The sequence below is a fragment of the Aphelocoma coerulescens genome, chromosome 2 (assembly GCF_041296385.1).
Source record: "Aphelocoma coerulescens isolate FSJ_1873_10779 chromosome 2, UR_Acoe_1.0, whole genome shotgun sequence".
In the NCBI taxonomy this organism is placed as follows: domain Eukaryota; kingdom Metazoa; phylum Chordata; class Aves; order Passeriformes; family Corvidae; genus Aphelocoma; species Aphelocoma coerulescens.
The window spans coordinates 92,239,109-92,260,884 of record NC_091015.1 but is presented as its reverse complement, the minus strand read 5'-3'; the positions used below and the strand labels follow the sequence as shown (position 1 = coordinate 92,260,884).

The 21,776-nt window shown below is 37.5% G+C and overlaps 1 protein-coding gene across 2 annotated transcripts in view; it reads right to left on the bottom strand.

Annotated features, from left to right (window-relative positions):
• CTNND2 (catenin delta 2) overlaps positions 1-21,776 on the bottom strand; it is a 658,514-nt gene that overhangs the window by 17,170 nt on the left and 619,568 nt on the right. For both annotated transcript variants that reach the window (XM_069004021.1, XM_069004022.1), the window contains 3 exons: positions 19,132-19,342; positions 15,776-15,860; positions 10,630-10,755 (listed from right to left, as the gene is read on the bottom strand). In XM_069004021.1, coding sequence (XP_068860122.1) covers positions 10,630-10,755; positions 15,776-15,860; positions 19,132-19,342 — 422 coding nt within the window. The remainder of the gene's footprint in view (positions 1-10,629; positions 10,756-15,775; positions 15,861-19,131; positions 19,343-21,776) is intronic.

Here is a 21,776-nt window from a genome sequence, read left to right as displayed (position 1 = left end):
TAGCTGCAAACATGACCTAATGAGACAAAAGGATTTGACAAATTGGAAAGCAAGTCACTGCAATTCTGTTACAGAATGGGCATATTTGTTAAAGGGCAGTAATTAATTAATAGGTGGCAACTGCACACTACAGGAGGACAGAGAACAACCTGACTAAAGAAATACCATTATACATCCTTATCATCTCTTCTAAGCTATCTTCTACTGGGCATTTGTCTATATTTTGACTACACTGAATATATCCATCATACTATTATATCAATTATACTTCATAAAGTCCAGATGTTTAAGCTTGATCTGCAGCGACATGCTTCTGACAATATCTTCTTGGAAAAGCTGCAGGATTAAAACTGGGATGGGAGTTGGATGATCACTGTAGAAAATGGAAGTGATATAGTAGTCTATCTGATCACCTTTTACTGGGCTTAAGGGGTGAAGAGGTTCTTTGTCTCCCTGCTAAACTTTCAATCACTTTGAAAATAAATAATTTTCGTCAGGCCCATGGGAAAATAATTATTTTGTCAAGGCGACTAAACTTATTGTGCCAAACACCTATTGTATGTGTCTCATGAAAATACATTTTTTTTTACTTTCTTTTCTTGATACTCTTTTTGTGTTTAAAATCTAAGGGCAAAATGGATAGCAAATTTCTTTTGTGTTTGCAAAAATTTAAAACTTGTAATGGAGTCTTTGATTTGAGGAGATGATTTGTGGAAGTGGATGATATCAGACACACCATTTTCTCACTTGTAGTACCATAACTGAATTGAATTAAGTGCTGATAGGAACTGACACCATATTGTCCCAATAGGGAACCAGAGCTCCTGCCTGAAGAATTCACAAACAATAAAGGAGTGAGGTGGCCAAGGAATGACCAGGAGTCAGGGAGGGTAGGTGCCTAACCTGGATACCTCACAGCATCCACTCAGAAAGAAAGCCCACAACACTTCATGTGCTAATAGCCATGCAGCAAAAGTGAAAACAAGCCCTATCCTCTGATTATACAGATCAGCTGTGACAAGAAGACACTGACTTGAAGAGCACTGAGTGGTCTAGAAAAACTGTATGATGTATGATGGCTGTATGATGGATCAGTATCTTTCAATGTGGAAGAACACAGTCTGCTCTGACTCCTGGCCATATGTGTTTGAACATTGTCAGGAATAGAGAAGAGCAACTTCTTGTAAGCAGAAAATTCCTACTAGAAAGAAAAAATAAAAATGATGCAAAAAATCCAATAAAAAACAGCTAATGCCTGAAAAACTACATATAATATTGTTTCCTGCCTTCCTGAAGGTTACCAGAATGCTACTTCTTGTTTCAGGTCTGATCCTCTTCTGATCTAATAGAAGTTTTACAGACAACTTGAAGCACACAGGACCAGACTTGCTTCGTCATCCTACTTCCTTATCCATAAGCCAGCTTTTTACTGGCTTGAGGGTATTAACTGCAGTAATAACTGTCCCTATAATGGTTAAAAGCTGCAGAAATGTGAAGTTCTGATAGACAACCTCTTGCAGGGATCAGCAACTAGACCCACTGTGGTGTTAGAAGTAGGTGACACAGCAACAAGGCAAAATGTCTGTAAGTACGTAACGTAGGATCTACCCACTTTGGAACTCAGCCAGACACTGCTCTGAGCTGCTGGTGTTGCTTCCTTTGCAAGCTAAAGCACCACTGTCAGGTTAAATTAAACATCCCAACTGGTGTGCACCAGTGTGACGCTGTCTACAGCAAAAGATAAATCTGATGTGAATTAAGTCAAGGCTCATCAGACTTACACAGGCCTAGGCAATTCTTCAGTGGGAATTTGCTGTCACAACTCTAATAAGACATAGCAGAAAGTAGAACTGGATCAAATGATCTACACAGATAGGCATATGAAAATTATGTGTATGACTTGACTGTGGTGAGAAATCTGAAATGGTCACAAGGTTGGGGTGATCCACATATATACCTCATGGAGCTCTCACATTGGACTTACGAAATAATGCAGTTTTAATGTTCACCAACAACCACCCTTACTTATCATTAGGGTTTACAACCTGGGATCACATGATTTTCTTTTAATTAAAGAGAAAGAATAAATACATTTCCCAGTGTTTCTCAACAAAGATACCAAGCCAGCTCCGTGGCAACAAGGGAGGAAGCCAACTAGTTCCCACCTACAGGACTTGGCACAACTGGAGGGGGTGACAAGGAAATGTGAGCTGCTGAAGAAGTGATGGCAAGACAGCTGTTCTCTAAAAAGCCCCTGCCTTTGTACTCAAAGAGTATTTACTTTGGAAGAGGGATTCTTATGGCTTCAAAAAGAAAAACTCCTGAAAAACAAACCAATTAGTTTTAGATAAACTATCTAATTTAAAACAGAAGGTGTTCTTTAATTTTTTCTTTGCATTTAAAAATTCAAATTGAATTTACAAATGAATTGACACTGTCAAATCCTATTAGCAGTAAACTAATTCCTGAAAGTATTGTTCTTTCTGGATTTGCTTGTGCTGTTTCCAGAAAAACTCAAAACCAGAAAAGAATTCCTGGGCATAGGTCTGCTGTATGATGTATTATGAAAAAACATTATTTTGCTGCCATCAGTTACACTTCAATTCTAATGACTATTGACATTTTTACTCCTAGGATTTTATCTTTTGCTTCCAAAGAGGTAAATCAAGATATGTTGTTCAAGAGAGGAGTAGGGATTGAGTGGGAAGATCCTTCCAGTTTACATGTCTGTTTGGTTTAAATCCTTCATTCTGGAGTAATTTCAGTGGCTTCAAAAGGGCTACTGACTCCAAGTGTCCTGTTTCCCCTCCTCTCCCAAGGAGTTATGAGCCAGGCACCCAAAATCAACAGACACAAAGTGAAGACATGAATCACTGAAGCTCATCTTAATTTGAAGATTTTAGTATTTGTGCTTATGGTCTCATTTCCACAGCATATGGAAGCCAGGAAATTACTTTTAAAAAGAGAAATTCATAAAGTCTGGGGGCTTTAAAAATATCACATTTATTTGGATAAAAGAGCAGGAGTTGGTGGCAGTACGAGAAGTTAGCCGAAGTGGTTAAAGGAAAACATGCCTTCTCACGATGATGATGAAGCCAGATGTTTGCTGGTTAGAGGTTATGCTGGGAGTATGACTCCTCTGTGAGCCTGTGAGGAAGGCCACTCACTCCCCCCCTGCACAGACCTAACTGGGGGGAGAGGACGGAGACTCCGCTGAGAGCCCCATGGAAGCAGTGCCATCACTTGAGCCAAGGCAAAGAGCAGCAGCAGCAGGGCCAGGCACCCTCAGCCCCCTGCCCCAGAGGCTGGGGCTGCCACGTTGCTCCACAGCTGGTGCAGCTGTGTGACACACACAGAGCTTCCTTCTCCTGTCTGGTGCAGTGGGCTCGAGCTCAGCGCCTCTGGTCTTCTTACTCTGAATTTCAGTGTGCAAATGGCTTTTACTTATAAGTGACCGTTTCTGCATCCCAGACACAGCAGAAGTTCAATTGCTTAAGAAGCTGAAAGACAAATACATATTGAAATACGTATTTAGGGCAGCATGAGGCTTAAAGAAGGGCTCCTAGTCAGACAGTCATTAACTGCAGCAAAACTGTCTGGCACTGGCTGAGGATTATTAAGTTTTCTGTAGGCTCTTTGAAGTGACATTTTCAGAATTGGTGGTTAAACTCATTTTTTTCCAAAATGAGATGTATACCTCCCAGCCTCCATCTCAGCTTCTCTGAAAGCAAAGCCATTATTCTCCTACTGTCAGCATTCAGCCTCAAAATAATCAACAATATTTTCTTTCCCTGTTTTTCTCTTCCATCGCAGTGCAAGGAGTACTTTAGTCTTCGGAGAGTATCAGCCATTTTTCTTCTTTTAAAATACCACAGAGATGGCATTGGCGACTTCTCTTTTTTTAAATGCACTTTTTTGGTGTGCATTGTTATCATCTTCTAATCACAGATCCTGTACCTTAATTTTACACCTTATTCCTTGATTTTAGCTATGAAGAGACACATGATAAGGGAGAGATAGTGCTAATTACTTGCCGAATCTATTCAAGTGAGAAACAGCTAGGAAACTATCCCCGGTGGTTTTATAAAGTGCAAGTCTTGGGTGTTTTAGGCAATCAGTGAAGCATTGCTTTACCTATCCATAATTAATTATTGATTTCCTGTTGTGTGAATTGCAAAGATGACAGGACCTAATCTGATGAATAAAATAGCTGTAAGAAAAGAGAATTTTATGTGAGGCAAAGCATGAAGGACAAGACTCTAGATACAGCAGAGTTCATTATTCATTTTGCTGACGTTATATGCAGCCAAAAAAACCAACTTTCAAAACACTGCAATAAAATGAAATAAATTCATTTCTCAAAGCATCCCTTTACCTCTTATACAGAAATAAAATTGTTTGAATATATTTTAGAGGAAATGAAGACAGTACTTGGCCCTTCAGCTAGAATTTCTGTTCTTCTATTTTCTCCTGCATAGGGTATATAAGCTATAATTTAAATTGTTAGAATCACAAAAGAACTATTCTTGCTTGTATCTTGTAGGTAGAAGAAAACCTTGCCTGCCAGAAAATGTGTACAATAATTTTTGATTTGTATTGTCATTTTCATTCCAGTAATGCAATTCCACCTATCTTAACATGTATAAGACCTAGAAATGCAAACTCTGGCTCTTGGCCACAAAATTTCAGGGGGGAGACAAATACTACTTTATGTTCAGGGTCAGTTTCTTAAATCTACTGTCCTTTCAAAGGCTAGAAACAAATCAACACCTCTTACTCTTACTTTTCATGCATTAAACCATAAAATCAACCAGATACAACTTTTCTATTATACCTATGAATGTAAAACACGAAAAACAATCATTATCAGAGTAAAATTTGCACCATTATCTCTTACAGTAAAGAACATGGCAGGACCAATGATACTGACTGTGATCAAGAGCCATTAGGACTTTGTGCTTCCCAAAGAGCAGCAGTGCAGCTGAAAACAGAGGATCATTTTATTCCAAAGTGGAGCTGACTGACATAACAGGAAGCAGCGCCCCTTGGGAAAACTTACTGGAGAAACTCGTGCTGTCCTTGGTTTTAGGTCAAAAGTTCGTGCATAATACACTTAAATTAAAGAGTTAGAGATCTGAGTGATTACTGCTAAGCTGTATGAATTTAAGGATATTCTGCTTTAAACATGTAGTTCACCAACACACATGGATATTAAAAATGAGAAATGCACATTATTTTTTACTGATACACCTTTAAGAGTTTCCAACTCACTAAATAAGTATTAACTCAGAAAGAACCATGCTGTTGGACCAAAGACTACTACTCTCAAGTTAGAGGATCCACAGCTTTCTCCAAAAGCACTCTGTACAATTAAAAGTAATAAAACCAGTTCAGAAACTTCCAGTGAAACTTCTTATTTCTACTTTTTGCAGGAAGAAGTAGCTATAGCTCTTTTATCAAGACAAACTGTATCAGAAAGTAAAGGAAGTAAAACACTCAGAACAAAGCACACATACTACAAAAGAGGCTCCTTTCAAAATATAAGGTTTCTTTCTTTTTTAAAGTCTGAAATGGCAGACATATTTAGGGCATTTTTGAATTCTGTTAGCAGTTTTAGGAAGAGAAGAAGGAAGAAATGAGAAGGACCTCCTAGCATTTTTTCCCCCCACCCATTATTAGATCATGTAGAACATCAAAAAACTGAAAGTAGGATATTGATGCAGCAGCTTAATCTTCCATTGACCTTTGGTTTAATTTACATGTACTGGCCATATTGAACAAACACTTTTGACCTCCTTATAGAACCCAGAAGAATGAGGATGATGATAGTGCAAGTACGGCAATACAGCTCAGCACCAGCAAAAGATGCCCACTGTTATGCATCAAACCATCCCAGCTCAACTATTTACCTCTGAGACAGAAATATGCTGTGATTGACACAATAATTAATTGATTTCCCTCCCCTCTGTGCTCCATGTGTGTGCAACTACTACAAGTAAAAGTTCTACTGATCTGATTCATTTGCAAAACTATAAGCAACCATCCAACACCCTCCAACATTCCTGTTCAAGTCTGCTGAGAGGGAGTGAGTTTCTCACCCATACTCTTTACTGCACATCTACTTTGATCCGTGCCTGAACCTAGATATGCAAACATTAAGCATACAAGTTAATTAAATCTCACATTTTGTTCAGAATGGTAGAATCATGTTCCTTGAGTGAATTTTGGAGAAAAATATTGACATAAATTAAAAAGAGTTTCTCTTTGCATGTATCTTTAAAACACCTTTGAAAGTCTTTAGAAAGACTTCTGAATTTTTTTCATAATTGTTCATATGAATCCAGCTACACATTGTTTACCATTAATTAACGTTTATATTAGTTTTAAAATACTTAATACATTATTTAAGTAGACTAAAAATGTTCCCAGTACCAAAAGACATGCAGTTAATTTTCTTGGGTCTCTCTTTTGTATCCAAATGTTAAGATCCAATTTTATTCTGAGCTACCATACTTTTGAAAAAACATCTATAGATGTGACCTATGCATAACCTTCTGGATTCTGGATGCCTCCTCATAGTTCTACCCTAAGGATATTTCAGAAACTTCAGTTATACAATTCCCTTCAGAAAGAAGGCTTTAAGTTAAAGATACTGACTCCTGGGCTGCATTTTAAATTTTCTTTTCTTTGGAGAAGTTCAAAGGATGGAGTACTTTAGAGACAGACTTTACACAAGTATGAGATTAAATTTCTCTCTTCTAAATCTGTACATAGCAACCTTAGAGTGGACTTGAGTTTTTAAGTAAACTCATCATTCCCTTATAAGTCAGCTAGAGCTTACCATGAGACCCAGCATCAATGCTGAGGATGCTTTAGTGGCACATACATATGGCTCATCCTAGAGAATTGTTTGGATAAACTTTGATTCTCTTCTCATTTGTTTAGCACCTCTTGAGTCTAGGAGATTTTGGATGACAATGGCGCCAGCTTCCATGCACTCCTTAGTGATTATCCGGAAGAAGTAGTGCTAAATTTGGTTGTTGAATTATTGCTTGCTACAATGCTCAATTCTAGAGGGAAGTACTATCATGTCTTTAAGGCCCTCAGGGGAAAAGCAACAGTCAACTATAGCTATAGATATTTTCTAAGCTCACAATTCAAACCATTAAGGTTTATTCCTTTACACATTCTCAAGGTCTCTTTGTCTGGACACAGAACTACAGAATCACAGAATCTCCTGTGTTAGAAGGGACTCATCAGAATCATCAAGTCCAACTCTTGCTCCTGCACAGGACCACCCCAAGAGTCACACCATGTGCTTCACAGCATTGTCCAAATGGGTTTTTGAACTCTGTCAGGCTAGTGCTGTGACCACTTCCCTGGGGAGCTGTTCCAGTGCCCAACCACCCTCTGGGTGAAGAACCTTTATGTAATATCCAACCAATGGGTATTGTGGGCATCATACTTAAAGGCGGCGTCTTCTAAGTCTACTCTGTGTTGTGTTTAAAGTTTTACACCCACACAGCCCATTTATGTTTATATGTACATATAGAGATATTTACCAGCAAACATACAGACACATTGTCCAACAGACACACAAGTATTTGCAAAAAACCAAATCCATTAGTTTGACTCTAATTAGGCTCAGTCATCATACATGATTTTTTAAAAAAATCTCATTCATTATCAAAATAGTACAAGTAAGGGCAGGCCTGGCTTCAGCTACACAGAACTGTTTTCATGAAAATACAATCATCAGTATTGAATTTTCAGTTCAGCCCAGACTACCTTAGGTTACTATTAATATTTTCAATATCATAATAGACATGGAAAATGTTTCAGAGAGAAACATGTAAATACTGAAACATAACTAAAGGAATGGTAGGTGATACTGCATAGTAAATAAATCTTTGCTGAGGGCATTACAAAGAATTTAGCTATGTAAAATGCAAAATTATTAAAATAAATTATGATTATTAATATATAGTAAATTATGGAATCCAGAGGATAAAACATGTGAGAGCATCTCCTTCTAACAACTGATATTGAAACACATGACTTGATACTCCCCCATGTGTTGTCATTGTGATATAGGTAAGAACATTAATACTTCGGATAGCAAAATATTTTCTACCCTCTTTAGGCCATGCAAAATACATATTTTTAATAGTAATCACTTTCTATCTTTCTAGTACTGTTTGAGACTGTTAATAAATTGAAAGTTACAAGGAACTACAAAAAATATTACTTGAGATGATGTATAAGCCGAGGAAATCAGAACATGTTCTACTTGACACCACAAGCAAAATGGTAATTATTGGCATTAAAATGAAATCAAAACAACATTCAGTTTGACTTAGCATTTTGTAATATTTTGCTCTTTTTGAAAATTGTTCTTCCTAAAAAAAGTAGCCAAACGATTTTGAATGGTAGCATAGCTAGGTGAAAACAGTATGTATTTTGCCAAATGATGAGATTTTCTCTCTCTTTTTTATTTTTAAAAACTCAAGAGTGGTTTTTACATCACTTTTCCCCTGTGTGAATACTCCTTACTACTTCTGCATATGCCAAAGAGTCTACCTCTTTACCTCAGTTAAATTTGTTTCCACAATTTTGTCTTTAGGATTCATGATTTTTCTCATAATATGTAAATTCCTATTGTACAGACAAATAGGGTGTTATTCAAGCAGGCAACTGGCAATCAGAAAACCAGAAATGTTAAAAATTTCTCACCAAAGTTTTGAATGATTCTTAAAAACCAATCCCTGGGAAGGCTTATGCCACCAAAAGAGGAAGTAAGTAAAATGGTTAAGTTTACAAATACAGCGATGTTGCCTAGTGCCAATTATATTGAAAAAGTAGCATCAAGGTAAAAACAGAATTCCAGACTATCTTACCAATGCTCACTGAAGAGGTTTTCATGTCCCTAAGAGATAATGTGAAAAGATTATCATATTATTCTTTGCTCTGCAGCTACTACATGTTATTTCCTGCAGAATACAAAATATGCCTTTGCTTTAATGATGAAATTCTTCATATTTGTGTGTGCATTGGGATAGGCAAACCTGTCTTACATGAACATTGGAGAGTAATATTCAGCATAAAATGCAGAATTAAGAATGCACAGACATAAATCAGTAATGACAACTTTTTCTCTAGTACTGAATCCAACGACAATTTCATGATTCAGTCTTTCACAGCATTGTCATTTGATAAAAAGCCACATTTAAAATGCTCAGCTAAAGGCAAATCACATGTTCTTAAGAAAAGAAAAAAGAAAGTATGCATTTGAAGACTATAACTTTTTTGCTATATTGGTGATAGAATCTCTATTAAAATTATTCAGATGATGCTTTCAAAAGGCTTGAGTATTTTACTTCTGCAGAAAATTTCCACATTTCCTTTATTAAAAATCAATTTAGGAATTTGCCTAGTTCCTAATTAGCAAAAGAAAGTAATGTAATATATCAGAAGATGAAATGCTGAGTGTTTTAACTATATTCCTGTTAGCTAAAGATAAAAAGGATTTACCCTAGCCTTGAAAGATATTTATGTTTGGAGTATTTAAATGAGATCTCCTCTGATGTCTTCTCTTTTCCAGGCAAACTTAGTGCAAAAAAACAAAGAAATGAAAGAAATAGCATAGCCACTATGTTCTGTGGGGCCAGGAAAAACAGGTAAATTCCAATTTGCTCTAAATATGTTATCAGAGATAATATACAGACATACATGTATGACTGTATACATATGTCTGTATATGTATAATAACATGTATACACACACACACACACACATACAATACAGACATAAATATGGTTCCTCCATGGACTTTCTAGGATGTTGTGCATATGTAGAAGGTATTTTGATTTTGCCATGATGCCACAAAGTAATATTTTATTAAGAAAAGAAATATTAAAAGGAAAAAAAAGAACACACTTGGTTAAGGAAATGGAATTTTAGTACCTCAAATTAAAGACTGCCTCTATCACCAAAAAAAAAAAAAAAAAAAGCCAGTCCTGCTAATTCTCCAACTATAATTCTGTCTTAAGGAAATGTACATTATCACTCTTAACAGAGATTCTGAAAATTAGCATTTTAAGAATTTAATTGACTCTTGGACACACTGATTTTTCTACAGATGTGTTGGTTTACCTGGGATCCCCTTACTGAACTATCCAGCTATTGCTTTTTTTCTTAAGAGATGCCATTGTGCCAGAAAACAAAGCAATGTGCTTTATAAATTTAACCTGTTATTGCAACATAGTGCTTATCAACAGCTGCCTTTCTCTTTGAAAGGTTCAGACAATCAGAGAAGAGATCAGAGAAATGCTAGAAAGATTGTTAGGGAACTGAATGTAATGCACTTGTCCCTCTCACTGGTACGTGCCGTCCTCAGAGAGAACAGAACTCTGCACACCCTCCTTGCACAACTCTCCTAAGTGAAGTGAGACACCTTCCATCTAGAACCTACAGGGTTCAGTGGATTAAACTGTGCAACTGAAAAACATATTCTCCAGTTAGGCTTTGTTACTTTTGATTCAAAGGTCTCCTGTAGAACTGCTCTGGGTACAAATCTCAGTATGCATGAAACACAACAATTCAAGACTGGTCAGCTGACAGCCAGAATACCTGGGTTGGGGAATAGATTCTGGTTTCTTGGCTCTGGGAGAGAGTATGCTGAGCGTGCCATGACCCAGAGTCGTGGGTTGGTGAAAATCCTCTGTCATCAGTCACACTGAAGCTTGGGGACGCCCACTGCCATAAATCAATCAATCAATCAATCAATCATTTATTAATTAGGTACTTGCATTTTCATAGTTAATACAAAAATGGGCTCTAGACAATGCCTTCTCTATAATGGTACTTTAGCTTCACATTACAGAAGGGGGTTTATCTTAAATTAATTCATCCTTTTTCTGAGAGGGTAACATACTAATCTGAAAAAGCTTTTGCCAATTGTACAGAAATAAATTAAGCCCCGCTGAAAGATCAGCACTGCAAAGTACATATGCTCATGAACAATCTGAAGACATGAATAGTTCCTTCAAGTCAAGCCACTATTTTTGAGGAATTATTATGCTCTGGATTTAGAATTTAGATCTTTAATGTAGAGTTTAAGTTCTGCACAGATCTTTGCACTAGATAAATTTAACCTAAACCAGCTTTTGGGGGGTGTCTGACTGATAGTAACCTTACTAGAAGAAAATCCAAACAATGTGTCCCAAGTCTACATGATAGCACATTGTAATTAACATTTTTAAAAGGTGAGTAGGTATATTTTATTTAAGAAAGGACTTTAGATTCTAAAACTCCTTGACTAGCGTTTTGAAGTTTAATGCCGTCAATTTTCATGGAACATTTAGTCATAAAGGACTTTCTCATAAAGTCATCTTTTTATTATTCTGAAAGTCACATAAAAAGCAAGTCTTTTTCTATATCCACACTGCCTTAATGGCTTCAAAGGCTTCGGGCAATGCTGTGTATCTTTTCCAACCAATGACAGACAAGGCATCTTCAGAGTAACTCCATGAAATGCCTATCACAGAAGTATCCCCGCTGTAAATGGTTCAATACACGCTGAAGGATGACCACCCTCAACAGCCTGCCTGGTTTCAAACTTTGGGTGGTATTTTTATTCAGGCAAATGGGACAAACATTTCTAATATTCCGTGCAGAACAGAAACCTACTATAATAAATGGGAAAGAAAAACATTTTCTACAAATTCATCATGACCTCTACTTACACACTGGAAGACAGAGTAAGTGTAAACATAATGATAGAATGCAAACATATTTTGTTGGAGCCTAAGTGGTTAGGCAAAGCAAACCAATTAAGAGAAAATATATTCTTCCTGACAATTCCTCCAGCTCTTTAATACGACACACATTTAATGCTAATTGAAGCTTGTTTTTGGCTAATAAATTTTCTTTCATGTTAAGCTCATTTAGCACAACCCTTTTGCTCAAATTTCCTCATGTAATTTAACAAGCTATCTGTATTTAAGAGTAGTTGGTTATTTTCTTGAATATTGACATAGAGAAAAGATTACCAGCTAATGGAAATTTGCTCTCTTACAGTCACATCTGTATTTTCTCAGGTGTCCCCAAACCTTCAACCCCAGAGACTGCAGTGGGGGACAGTGCGACTGAGTCAGAAAAAGGTGGCTTTAAAGAAGCAACATAGTAGCTCCTTGCATCTTGCTTAATTGGCTAAGCTCAAATGAGGCAGAATCTCTCTTTCTGGGTGCTGTAAGCAAATCTACACTACAGTGTTGCCAAGATACTTGAAGACAAGGCATGTACCAGGAGTCTGAAGCATGGGAACAAGCTGCGGCCTAGTTCCTGTACCTGGTTTTTCCAAAGTGTTGAGCTGCTGACCCACTCATGGGGCTTTGGGCCACGTGACCATTAAGGATATTTAAAAAACAGATTTTAAGTATTTTGGAACAGACTCATGAAAACAGAGACAGATAAATGATCATTTATGAAAATGTGTCTTGCTTGTAGAAAACAAAGAAGTTTGAAAATGATGAAACTGTCTTTGGGATACCGTACTTCCTCTACTGATGAAAAATGCAATGATCACCTCCTTTCTAGAAATTAATCACACTAAATAATCTAATCACTGTCTAGATGTGACTGAACCTGAACATTTTTTTCCTCTTGGAGGACTTTTTCAGACTTCTGTACCAGCTATTGCTTGTAAATTAAGCTCCTATAAGCTCTTTCACGATGAAGGACCTGTAACTTTTGGGGTGGTTGGAAACTCCTTCATTTCAAGACTAAATTAATTGCTTCCTTTTAGTCAGTCAAGTCTTCTTTTTTTTCCTACAGTTTTAGGACCAGAAATACTTATGCATTTTACAACTTTTCCTTCTTGGACTGTGTTAGGATAGTGCCAAATTAACCACATCAGGAGCAAAACTTCTTTTTGCCTCAAAGCACAAGCCTGCAGAGGACTATCTAATACTATTTCCTCACTCACATTATCTGAATGCTGTTTACTTTCTGTGTCTGTTCCATGCCAGTCCAACCTAACAAGTTTGTGTGTCCCACTAAAGCCACAATACAGCTATGACTTCAAAATCCATGTACAATGGATAGATCCTGCCAGCGGAGGGTACAGGCTGTGGCATGGCTCTGCAAATTCAGTGCATAAGATATTGTGGACCTAAAGAGCATCCACACCAGTCCCCAGCTCTGGATTTCTGTCAGCACAGTTTATCTTTTGCCGGCTGTAGGATGTTCCTTGCAATGTTGAGTAAAATTAGGAAAATGAAAGAGGTTTTAATGTCTTTGCTGATCCAGTCATGTTTGGACTAAATATACTGACTGCTACTGTACTGTATGTATTGTACTCCTTGCCCATTAACACAAAGAATAATACTTCAATTCTTTTTACCTCTTCTTACTTTATTGGGAACGTGTAGCTCTGAAATATACCACAATTCAAACTATTTGGTTACATTTTTTCTCAAACAAAAGGTAAGTGCTGCTGCTTTCACTTAAATATAATGGGATGCTTGCAATTTCCTTGTATTACAAAACAAAATTGTGTCTCTGTTGGCCAATTCTTTGTATGCAACTGTATAGATACTTCAGCACACAGAAGCAAGTTGTTGATGGTTATGCAATGGGATTTACCTGCACTTCAAAAGTGCAAGGGCAAGATACTGCAAAGTGCTGACTGCATTACAATGTATGTTCACTCATTTTTACTGGTATATATATTTTAATGGGATAAAACAAAGATTGCATTGATCCAGTATCTTTATATTACATAAGTAGCTGACTATTAGTATAATGCAAACTTCTCTAATTTTTCTGTCATAAAACCATTGCCATTGCTTTCCAAACAGGGGGGAAACCCAGACAGGCAGCGTAAGAGTCAGCCTATTACAGGCAAGTTTAATAAATATTATAACTTTATAAAGATTATTGCATGTATTTTAACAAAAAAAGGAGTATTTAAAATTAACTATCTGAACATTTTGATTAAAATAAACTATATTTATATGAGGCTTAGCAGCATATATAATGGCATGCAATTAGCATACAAATATGTAGCAGAGACTGATCTTCATTTTAAGATTTTGTGTAGGTATTAACTAATATAGACATTAATAAAATTCTCTTCCTGAGAATACAGATGATCTGTAGGCTATGAGTGTCCTGGAAGCTACCTCTAAAGCTAGTCTGTCCTATTTTCCATATCACAAGTATGTATTTGTGGCCTTGGAAAATGCTCTTGTAAGCATGCAAGGTACTTAGTACCTGAGCATGCTTAGTAAGTAAGTCCATTACCAGGCAGTCACACTGGCAGCCAACAGTGTCCCTTAGGTAGCAGTAAACTCAGCACAAACATTATTACCTCATGCATGGAGCAACCCCAGAAACTGCTTTTCCATCACAGCATATATATACAGACAGAAAGTTGGACATGAGCCAAATATTGTAAGAACCTCTAAGAGATTATGGTGCAGTACAGCTCAGCCTCTACAGCACAGCCACCCACATGCACAGAAGTCAGGCTATGCACACTTCCAGTGTGTTACTGCCTTGGATCAAGAAAAGCCTACTCTAACTCATGTTTGTTCCCACCTCTTAAAGGGACAGTTGAGTACCAGCTTGTTACTTGGAACATTTTCACATATGGTATCTCTAGGGCTGCCAAGGATGACTGCAAATACTGGAAGTGAACAATGGGACAGACTCAATAATCATCTTCCTCACTCTCCAGACTTGACACAAGCAAGGCTGAGGCATGCAAAAGAACAGCAGTTCACACAGAAGGTCAGCTTCTGCCAGCTTGAGATTTGGTGCATACATTTCATGTAACTAAGCTATTTTCTTGTGCAGAATACATACAACACAGACCACACCACTGTGAACCTTCCCTGCTTCTCCATCCTTATGCCTCAGCTGTAACTAGGGCCTGAACTGAAGATGCCACATGAAGTCTTAGCTCTTTCTGAGATTATAAATACAAATATCAATTACATAAGATGTGAAATTCCAAGCAAGAAGACATTGAAGAGCTGAATCTGCAGGCTGATACTCACGTGGAATGTAATTCAGTTTGGAAATATTCAGCAAGAATGCCTGTAAATGTTTTCATTTACTAAGCAGACACATTTTAAAAGATATATGGAATGTTGTTTCACAGTGTTATATTACTCTACTGCAATTAATTTTCAACAGGCTAGCAGGGCTGTGGGAATGGCATGCTACTATGGACTCAACAGACTGTCTGAAAACCAAGTCTGATGCCACTGTCTGCCAGCTGATTAGAAATGAAGCTACCAGGTTTCAGCCCAGCTCCATTTGTAGCTGGTCTCTAAGCACCACTCCTTCAGATACTCTTGTTTACAATCTCATGAGGAAATTTGGGAGCTGAAGGGCTGAAAATCTGGTAATTGCCTCAGAAAAAGGTGAGGAGGTGTAGGAAGGACTGTTTCAGTAGGAGAGCTTACATAGGTTTGTTCTACGAACAGAGGATTTCACTCTCCAGGGCTGTCAGATCCAGCACCTTTTGTATGAATTTATTTTAAAATCAAATTCACACCCCCTTTTCACCACCACACATATTTTCAAAGGGCATTTTTATGTTAAAAGTAGAAATTAAGGAAAAACTAATAGCTCCAAGTATCTGAAACTTTACGCACCATGTGAATTTCCAGTCACATAAACAAGTATTTTGGTCTGAAGTCTCTCAGCCCCCAAATTTGGATAACAGTATGAAAGATGATAAATCTAGAAAAAACCCAAGCCTTACCTTCTTGTAGAGACTTCTCAGGTCTCTGTACTGCCACATACTATTGAGGACCTGAGATGCTGCTTTCACCACTTTAGGCGAATGCCTGTTACACACATATATTAAAAAGGGAGAGAGAGAGAAAAAAACAGTGAGAAAGAGACTGTTAAGTACAGGACACCATTCATCCCAATTTTCACATGCATCACTATGGGTTTAAACCCTCAAATACAGTGTGTTTCAAGCATGCCATAAGATCTTTGCTTGGCATCTTGGAGACCAATGTGTTTTTAAGCAAGGGCAATATATCTTATTTCTATAGCACTAATCAACCAGTGAGGAGCAAAACGCGTGCATCTCAGTACACACAGGGATTTCTGCTGAGAGCACAGTAAGAAGAATAGGAGGTAGCAATTGGCAAAACTGTTGAGGACCCAACTGGCATTATGTACATCTAAGATATGCTACAACTTTTGGCATAAAGGACAAGGAGTCAGAGCAGAATTTTTTCCTCCATAAGCTGCCAAACCTGAGGAGTGCGTTCAACTCATTAAGCTCCTCTTAGCAGTGGCCAAAAGAAACCCTAGATGGTTGATGAGCACTGGTTTTGAAATGCAGAGTGAAGATGCAGAAATACAACTGATTATATGATAAAGTTACGATAAATTTCATTAGGAATCCAAATGCGGAGTTGGATTTTGCTCACCCATTATCCTTTAATGACAGCAATACAATGTCATTTTGAAAACCATGTAACTTCACATGAGCTTTCTTTTCAGACAGGTTTTGAAAGAAGATCTAAGCTATTGTTACAATCAGTTGATGTCATATATTCTTGTTGGAATAGGTAATTAAAAAAAAAAAAAAAAGGCAGAGTATTCATCTCAGTGAAGAAGGGTCAAATAGAAAAGGACCAGGAAGATAACCCAACCATTAAGGAAGCATACACTGTGCTGGATCAAAAATACATATAAAGCAGTAGAATGCTAGAAAACCTTGCCAAGGCCAAAGTCCAGAGTGAGGACTGATGGAGTTGGGGGCAGTCACTGAGGTGATTTATGTTTTACTGAGAAGAGGCATATGGATTGCACAATCGAAGAGAAACCAGAAAACCAGCAGCATAAGTTACTGCTTTGGGCAGGGGCCACGCTTTGGTTTATTCTGTGACTTCTGAGAAGGATCCCTGGTTGGCTGACACTCAAGCTGGTAAAGCATTGTTATGACACAACTGATTCATTAATACAACATTTCCCTAGTAATTTATTTGATTTTTTTTTCCACTTCTATTCCATTTCTCACCCAGAGTACAGCAGTAGGTGGGTAATTGGTGAGTAAACAGGATTTTGATAAACCCTTTCAAGCATAATTGTTTTTATTATACTTCCAGCCGTACTGGCTAGTGGGGTGCTGGTAGCATGGAGTAACCAGAAGAATAACTGTGCCAACCACTCCGTGAGTACTGAGGAGAGGCAGGAGCTATGTGAAGCTGATACGGGTTCGGCCAATATAAATAACCTTATGAACACCAGTTCTCTCATGCGGTCATACAGGGAGAGCGTTCAAGCCCTGGGCATATTCCAAAGGTTCACAGGGCCAGCCCCACACTCCTGGCACTGATACATACCAGGATGCATGGCCAGTCCAGTATCCTGCACATTCAGATGCAGTTGCTTCATACTGGACAAAATCATTTCATATGGAAGTGTTTTACTGTATTAAAGTGAGCATGCCAGAATTTTCTATCAGTCCAACAACCAGCAATTTTGATTTTCAAACAATGAATTACCTGTAAGAAACCAAACCAAACCAATAGCACATAGTACTGACATTCCTGAAAGCTGAAAAATGGAACTTTTACTTAAGATGGGCATTTGCAGCACTGTGTGTTGACAGGTTTTCTTGTTCTAGAACTGTGTAACCTGTAAAAATAATAACACAGGACCTCTGCTCAAAGCACTTGAGAGGAGGGATACATATCATGACCTGGAAGGGCATTTTAGAATTACTCTACCTGGGCTAAATACATTAATTAGAAATAGATGTCTTTTACAGTTATGAGGGATATTAAGATAGGGAATTATGCTCTTGGACCCTCCTAAAACTGCCCATGATACTTCAAAAATTCCAGACTCAACAGGTATCAGTATTCTTTACCAGATAATGAACAGGTAGACAAATGCATTATTCTGAGAAAAGACACATTCAGCTTAAGAGAAATGGATATGAACCTGCTTGCAATGTCAGTACATTTGATCTAGAAAACATAAATAAATTAAGTAGATTTAATAATAACAAAATGCAAATATAAATAAATTGGCAGAGCATAGGGAGCTCCCACATACTTGGTCACACTACTACTTTTTACCCCCTAAAATTTGAATGCAGGAATGTTTCAATAATGAATTTGGTATGAAAGGGAAAGGGTGACAATAGAGGAAAAGAAATGTGATTAAATTATACTGGCAATGCTCTGATCACATAGGCGAGCATAAGTTCTCATACCAAATGGAGGGTGCATAAATCTTTCCTTCAGGTTCTGGCCTGGCTTTGTGGGGCTCTTTAAGAGCTCTGATGCTGCAGTAGGCTGTGTGATGACAGCTCCGAGCAGGTGGACTGATGGGTTTTGTACACTACAGTGAAGGCTTTTTGTTTTCAAACTGCCATAGTCCCATTGCACTATACTTCATCAGGTTGACAAATATGAGAACCAGGCTATCTGTTTTAGGCAAAAGAAGGATAAAGAGTGACTCTTCATGAAGAGTGTGTACATAGCCAAACAGACAAGATGAAACCATAGCTGTTCTGAAAATGTCACAGTTGTGTGCAAGACATTTTCTGCCTCACAAAGCAGCCTAATGCTCTCTCAGAAGCAAGCAGTCAGAAAATTCATGGATCTACTACCAAGCTGGTGGCAAAGAAAAAGGTGCTGTGAAAAGGGACAGTGACTTTACATTCTTCACTCCTAGAGCAAGAGGAGCAGAAACAGAACTGTGGTGAGGTCCTTCCTTCCAAAGGATCCCTCCACCTGCATTTCACCCCTTGTGCAGGGTGCAATCCAACTACTCTGATCTCTAATGTTTATCAGGATCTTCTACAATTGCTTAGAGGTAGGGGTTACTGTAGATAATTACTCTTCCTTAAAATGCACAGGGAGTGCACTCCCCACACTGCTGATAGCACATCAAAAATAAACCAAAGCAGAGGGAGACTTTTGGTATTGGCATTGTCTGTTTCTTGTCACCCTTCACACTGGGCATATGATTTCTGATGAAACTAAAGGATTCAACTCACGATTGCACAGAGAAGGCAAACACATTCAGGACTAGTAATAACTACTGGAGAGGTTAAAAAGGTGCAAGGTGATTTGCAAAACATACTTGTCTCCTTTACTCTTAGATATGCCAACCAGTTTCTCAATGCCGCCTGCGTCTCGTAAGGCCTTGGCATTCTCCATGTTTTTAGTGATGACTTCATGCAGAGTGCAGCAAATGGCAGTAACGGTGTCATCAGACATGGCCTTGCTCGCTGAGCTGTTGCTGTTGTTAGCGCCTGGCAGTCGGTGGACCAGATCCCTCATGGCATACTTGCCTTTGTTGAAAGAAAATGAAGGGAGAATTCAGAAGATACAGCAATAAAGGGTGACGGAGAAGTACAGGGAAAACACGCAAGACTAATAGCACCATTTGCATCACTGCACGTCATCTAATTGGATACTGATACTATTTTGGAGCAAGCCATATTTATATGATTGCACGTTCAAGCATTACACACATTATGGATTCTGTTAATACATCCACACTGCATCAGCCAGAGACTTCTGATATGGCTACTTCACATCCTTAAGAGAATGGCACTATGCTAGTAAAGGCCAATTATATGCATGAAGATAACCTGGATACCACAATTCACACAACTCGGCAAGTCCTCATCTCCCACCAAACAACTCACAACTTGTTACCATAAATTAAATGTGCATCAATTGTTAAAACCACAGCAGTGAATGCAAACCCAATGATGTTATTTGTGAAACAGTCTTCTCTGAAGGCTTCTTTGCTGTACAAGGTTAATTCTTTCTACATGCAGCAATTTAACTGGGTTTGTTAGTGTTTCTCAGACTGTGCTGTTCAAGTAGACACCATCTTTTCCACACATTGTTAGCTATATGCATGGTACTGACCAGAAAAGGAGCCTTTCTGACATCTCTTCCAGTCTGGCATTTAGCAAGGATTTACTGAATAAAACACTAACCTCCAGAACTTAAAATCTCCTAAAATGAAAGGAATTTTTAAAATGGTCACACTGAACATTTAAAGAAAAAGAAATTCTGTCAATTATATTTGGAGTTGATGATCTTTTCCAACCTAAATGATTCTAAAATTGTTATTTTTTTCATGCTTAAATAAACAGATTTATTTTTCCAAATTGCACCTAAAAGTCATGTACTGCTTGTGAAAATAATAAAAAAGCAGTTTCTGAGAATTTATACATATATGTAGTGTAAATATAAATGCAAATGTAAATATATATTAATATAGGGCAGGATTAGCACCAGCACAGATACACGAGAAATCTCACATCAGTTCTAGAGGATTTCTGCTATGGTAAATGGCTGCTCAATCCTTCAATGTGATGAAGACAAGATCAGAGATGGTGAAGACCTGATGAAGTTACTACTGAGGTCAGTGAAACAACTCTGAATCACCTTCAGTGCAGCTGTGCTAGGAATTTGCATACAGCAATCACCATGAGTGTATCATGCAGGATGAAAAGGACAGGAAAATTGGGAAATATAAACATAATTAGTAATCTAATCTACATCACATTTTGTGAATTATCAGGTATGATTATTGTATATGATATGATATGATAATTTAATCAGATTTTTTGGATAACTCAAAAATGTTCTGATCAATTACTGTTTAAAATTACTTATTAAATTACTTATTAAAAATCTTATTTCTGAATTCATAAACTCAGTTGTTTGTATCCATATTTCAAAGTAGAGGGAAGAGGAAAATCACATCTTTTAACTCTCAGACATTGAACCGTTTTTACTTCTCAGAATTTTGCCTGATGTGGTAGAACTGATGTGGTAGTCAGTCATTTGAACAGAATATTCATAATACAGATAAAACCAAAAATCTCTGCACTGAACTGTTAAAGATTATCAAATAGATTTTGTGGTAATGTGAGGTGTTAGAAAATACTCACTCTGTATCATGTAAAAACATTCCTGATTATAAAAAGCATTAGACTGCCCACCAAATATGTACAGTAGGATTTGAATCTCAATACAATTTGCAATACAAATAGAAATCCTGTTCTCAAACATTTTTATTTCTTTGAACTTAATATTTAATTTACTTGCCCTGTTACAATTTTAGGCAATATTATTAACAACAGATTATAGTTGTTAGCACCTCTTTCTCTTTCAGAAATGATTTGCTTGAGCAAACTGAAAATCTTCTTTTCCCCAATACATTTATGAAACACTGTGACAGAAAAGTTTGAAATGCTGTTTTCACCTGCATCTGTTTGTTCTGTGTAACATGAACACATTAAGAGTTGTGTATCACTTACAGTGGTTACTTCAGTTTGCAACACATATCAAATTAAGCTTGTGTTTCAAAAAAGAAAATAAACTATGATTTGGTGTAGCTTTTACTCTTCGAGCACAGTGTTTGCCACTGGTCAGGAATAAGTACAAGTAGATAAATGAGATCAGTGAGACTTTCTGCTTTACTCTGTGCACACATCCAGGATAGACCAATATTCCTTTTTCCTTTTGTACCTCACTTAAATTGCAACAGAGCATCTCAGCACCTCAGTCCTCTGGTGGAATCAGTTCACAATGATCATTTCATTAGCAGCCAAAGACTGCATCCCAGAGCACTGGGCGTAAGGAATGGATGGCTGCCCCAAGCAGATTTCTTTCCTGGAACTGGTCTAGTGTTCCAGGCAATATTATTCACACCAGTCCACATGCCTAGACACACAAAATGCTTCTTAAAATAAATAAAGG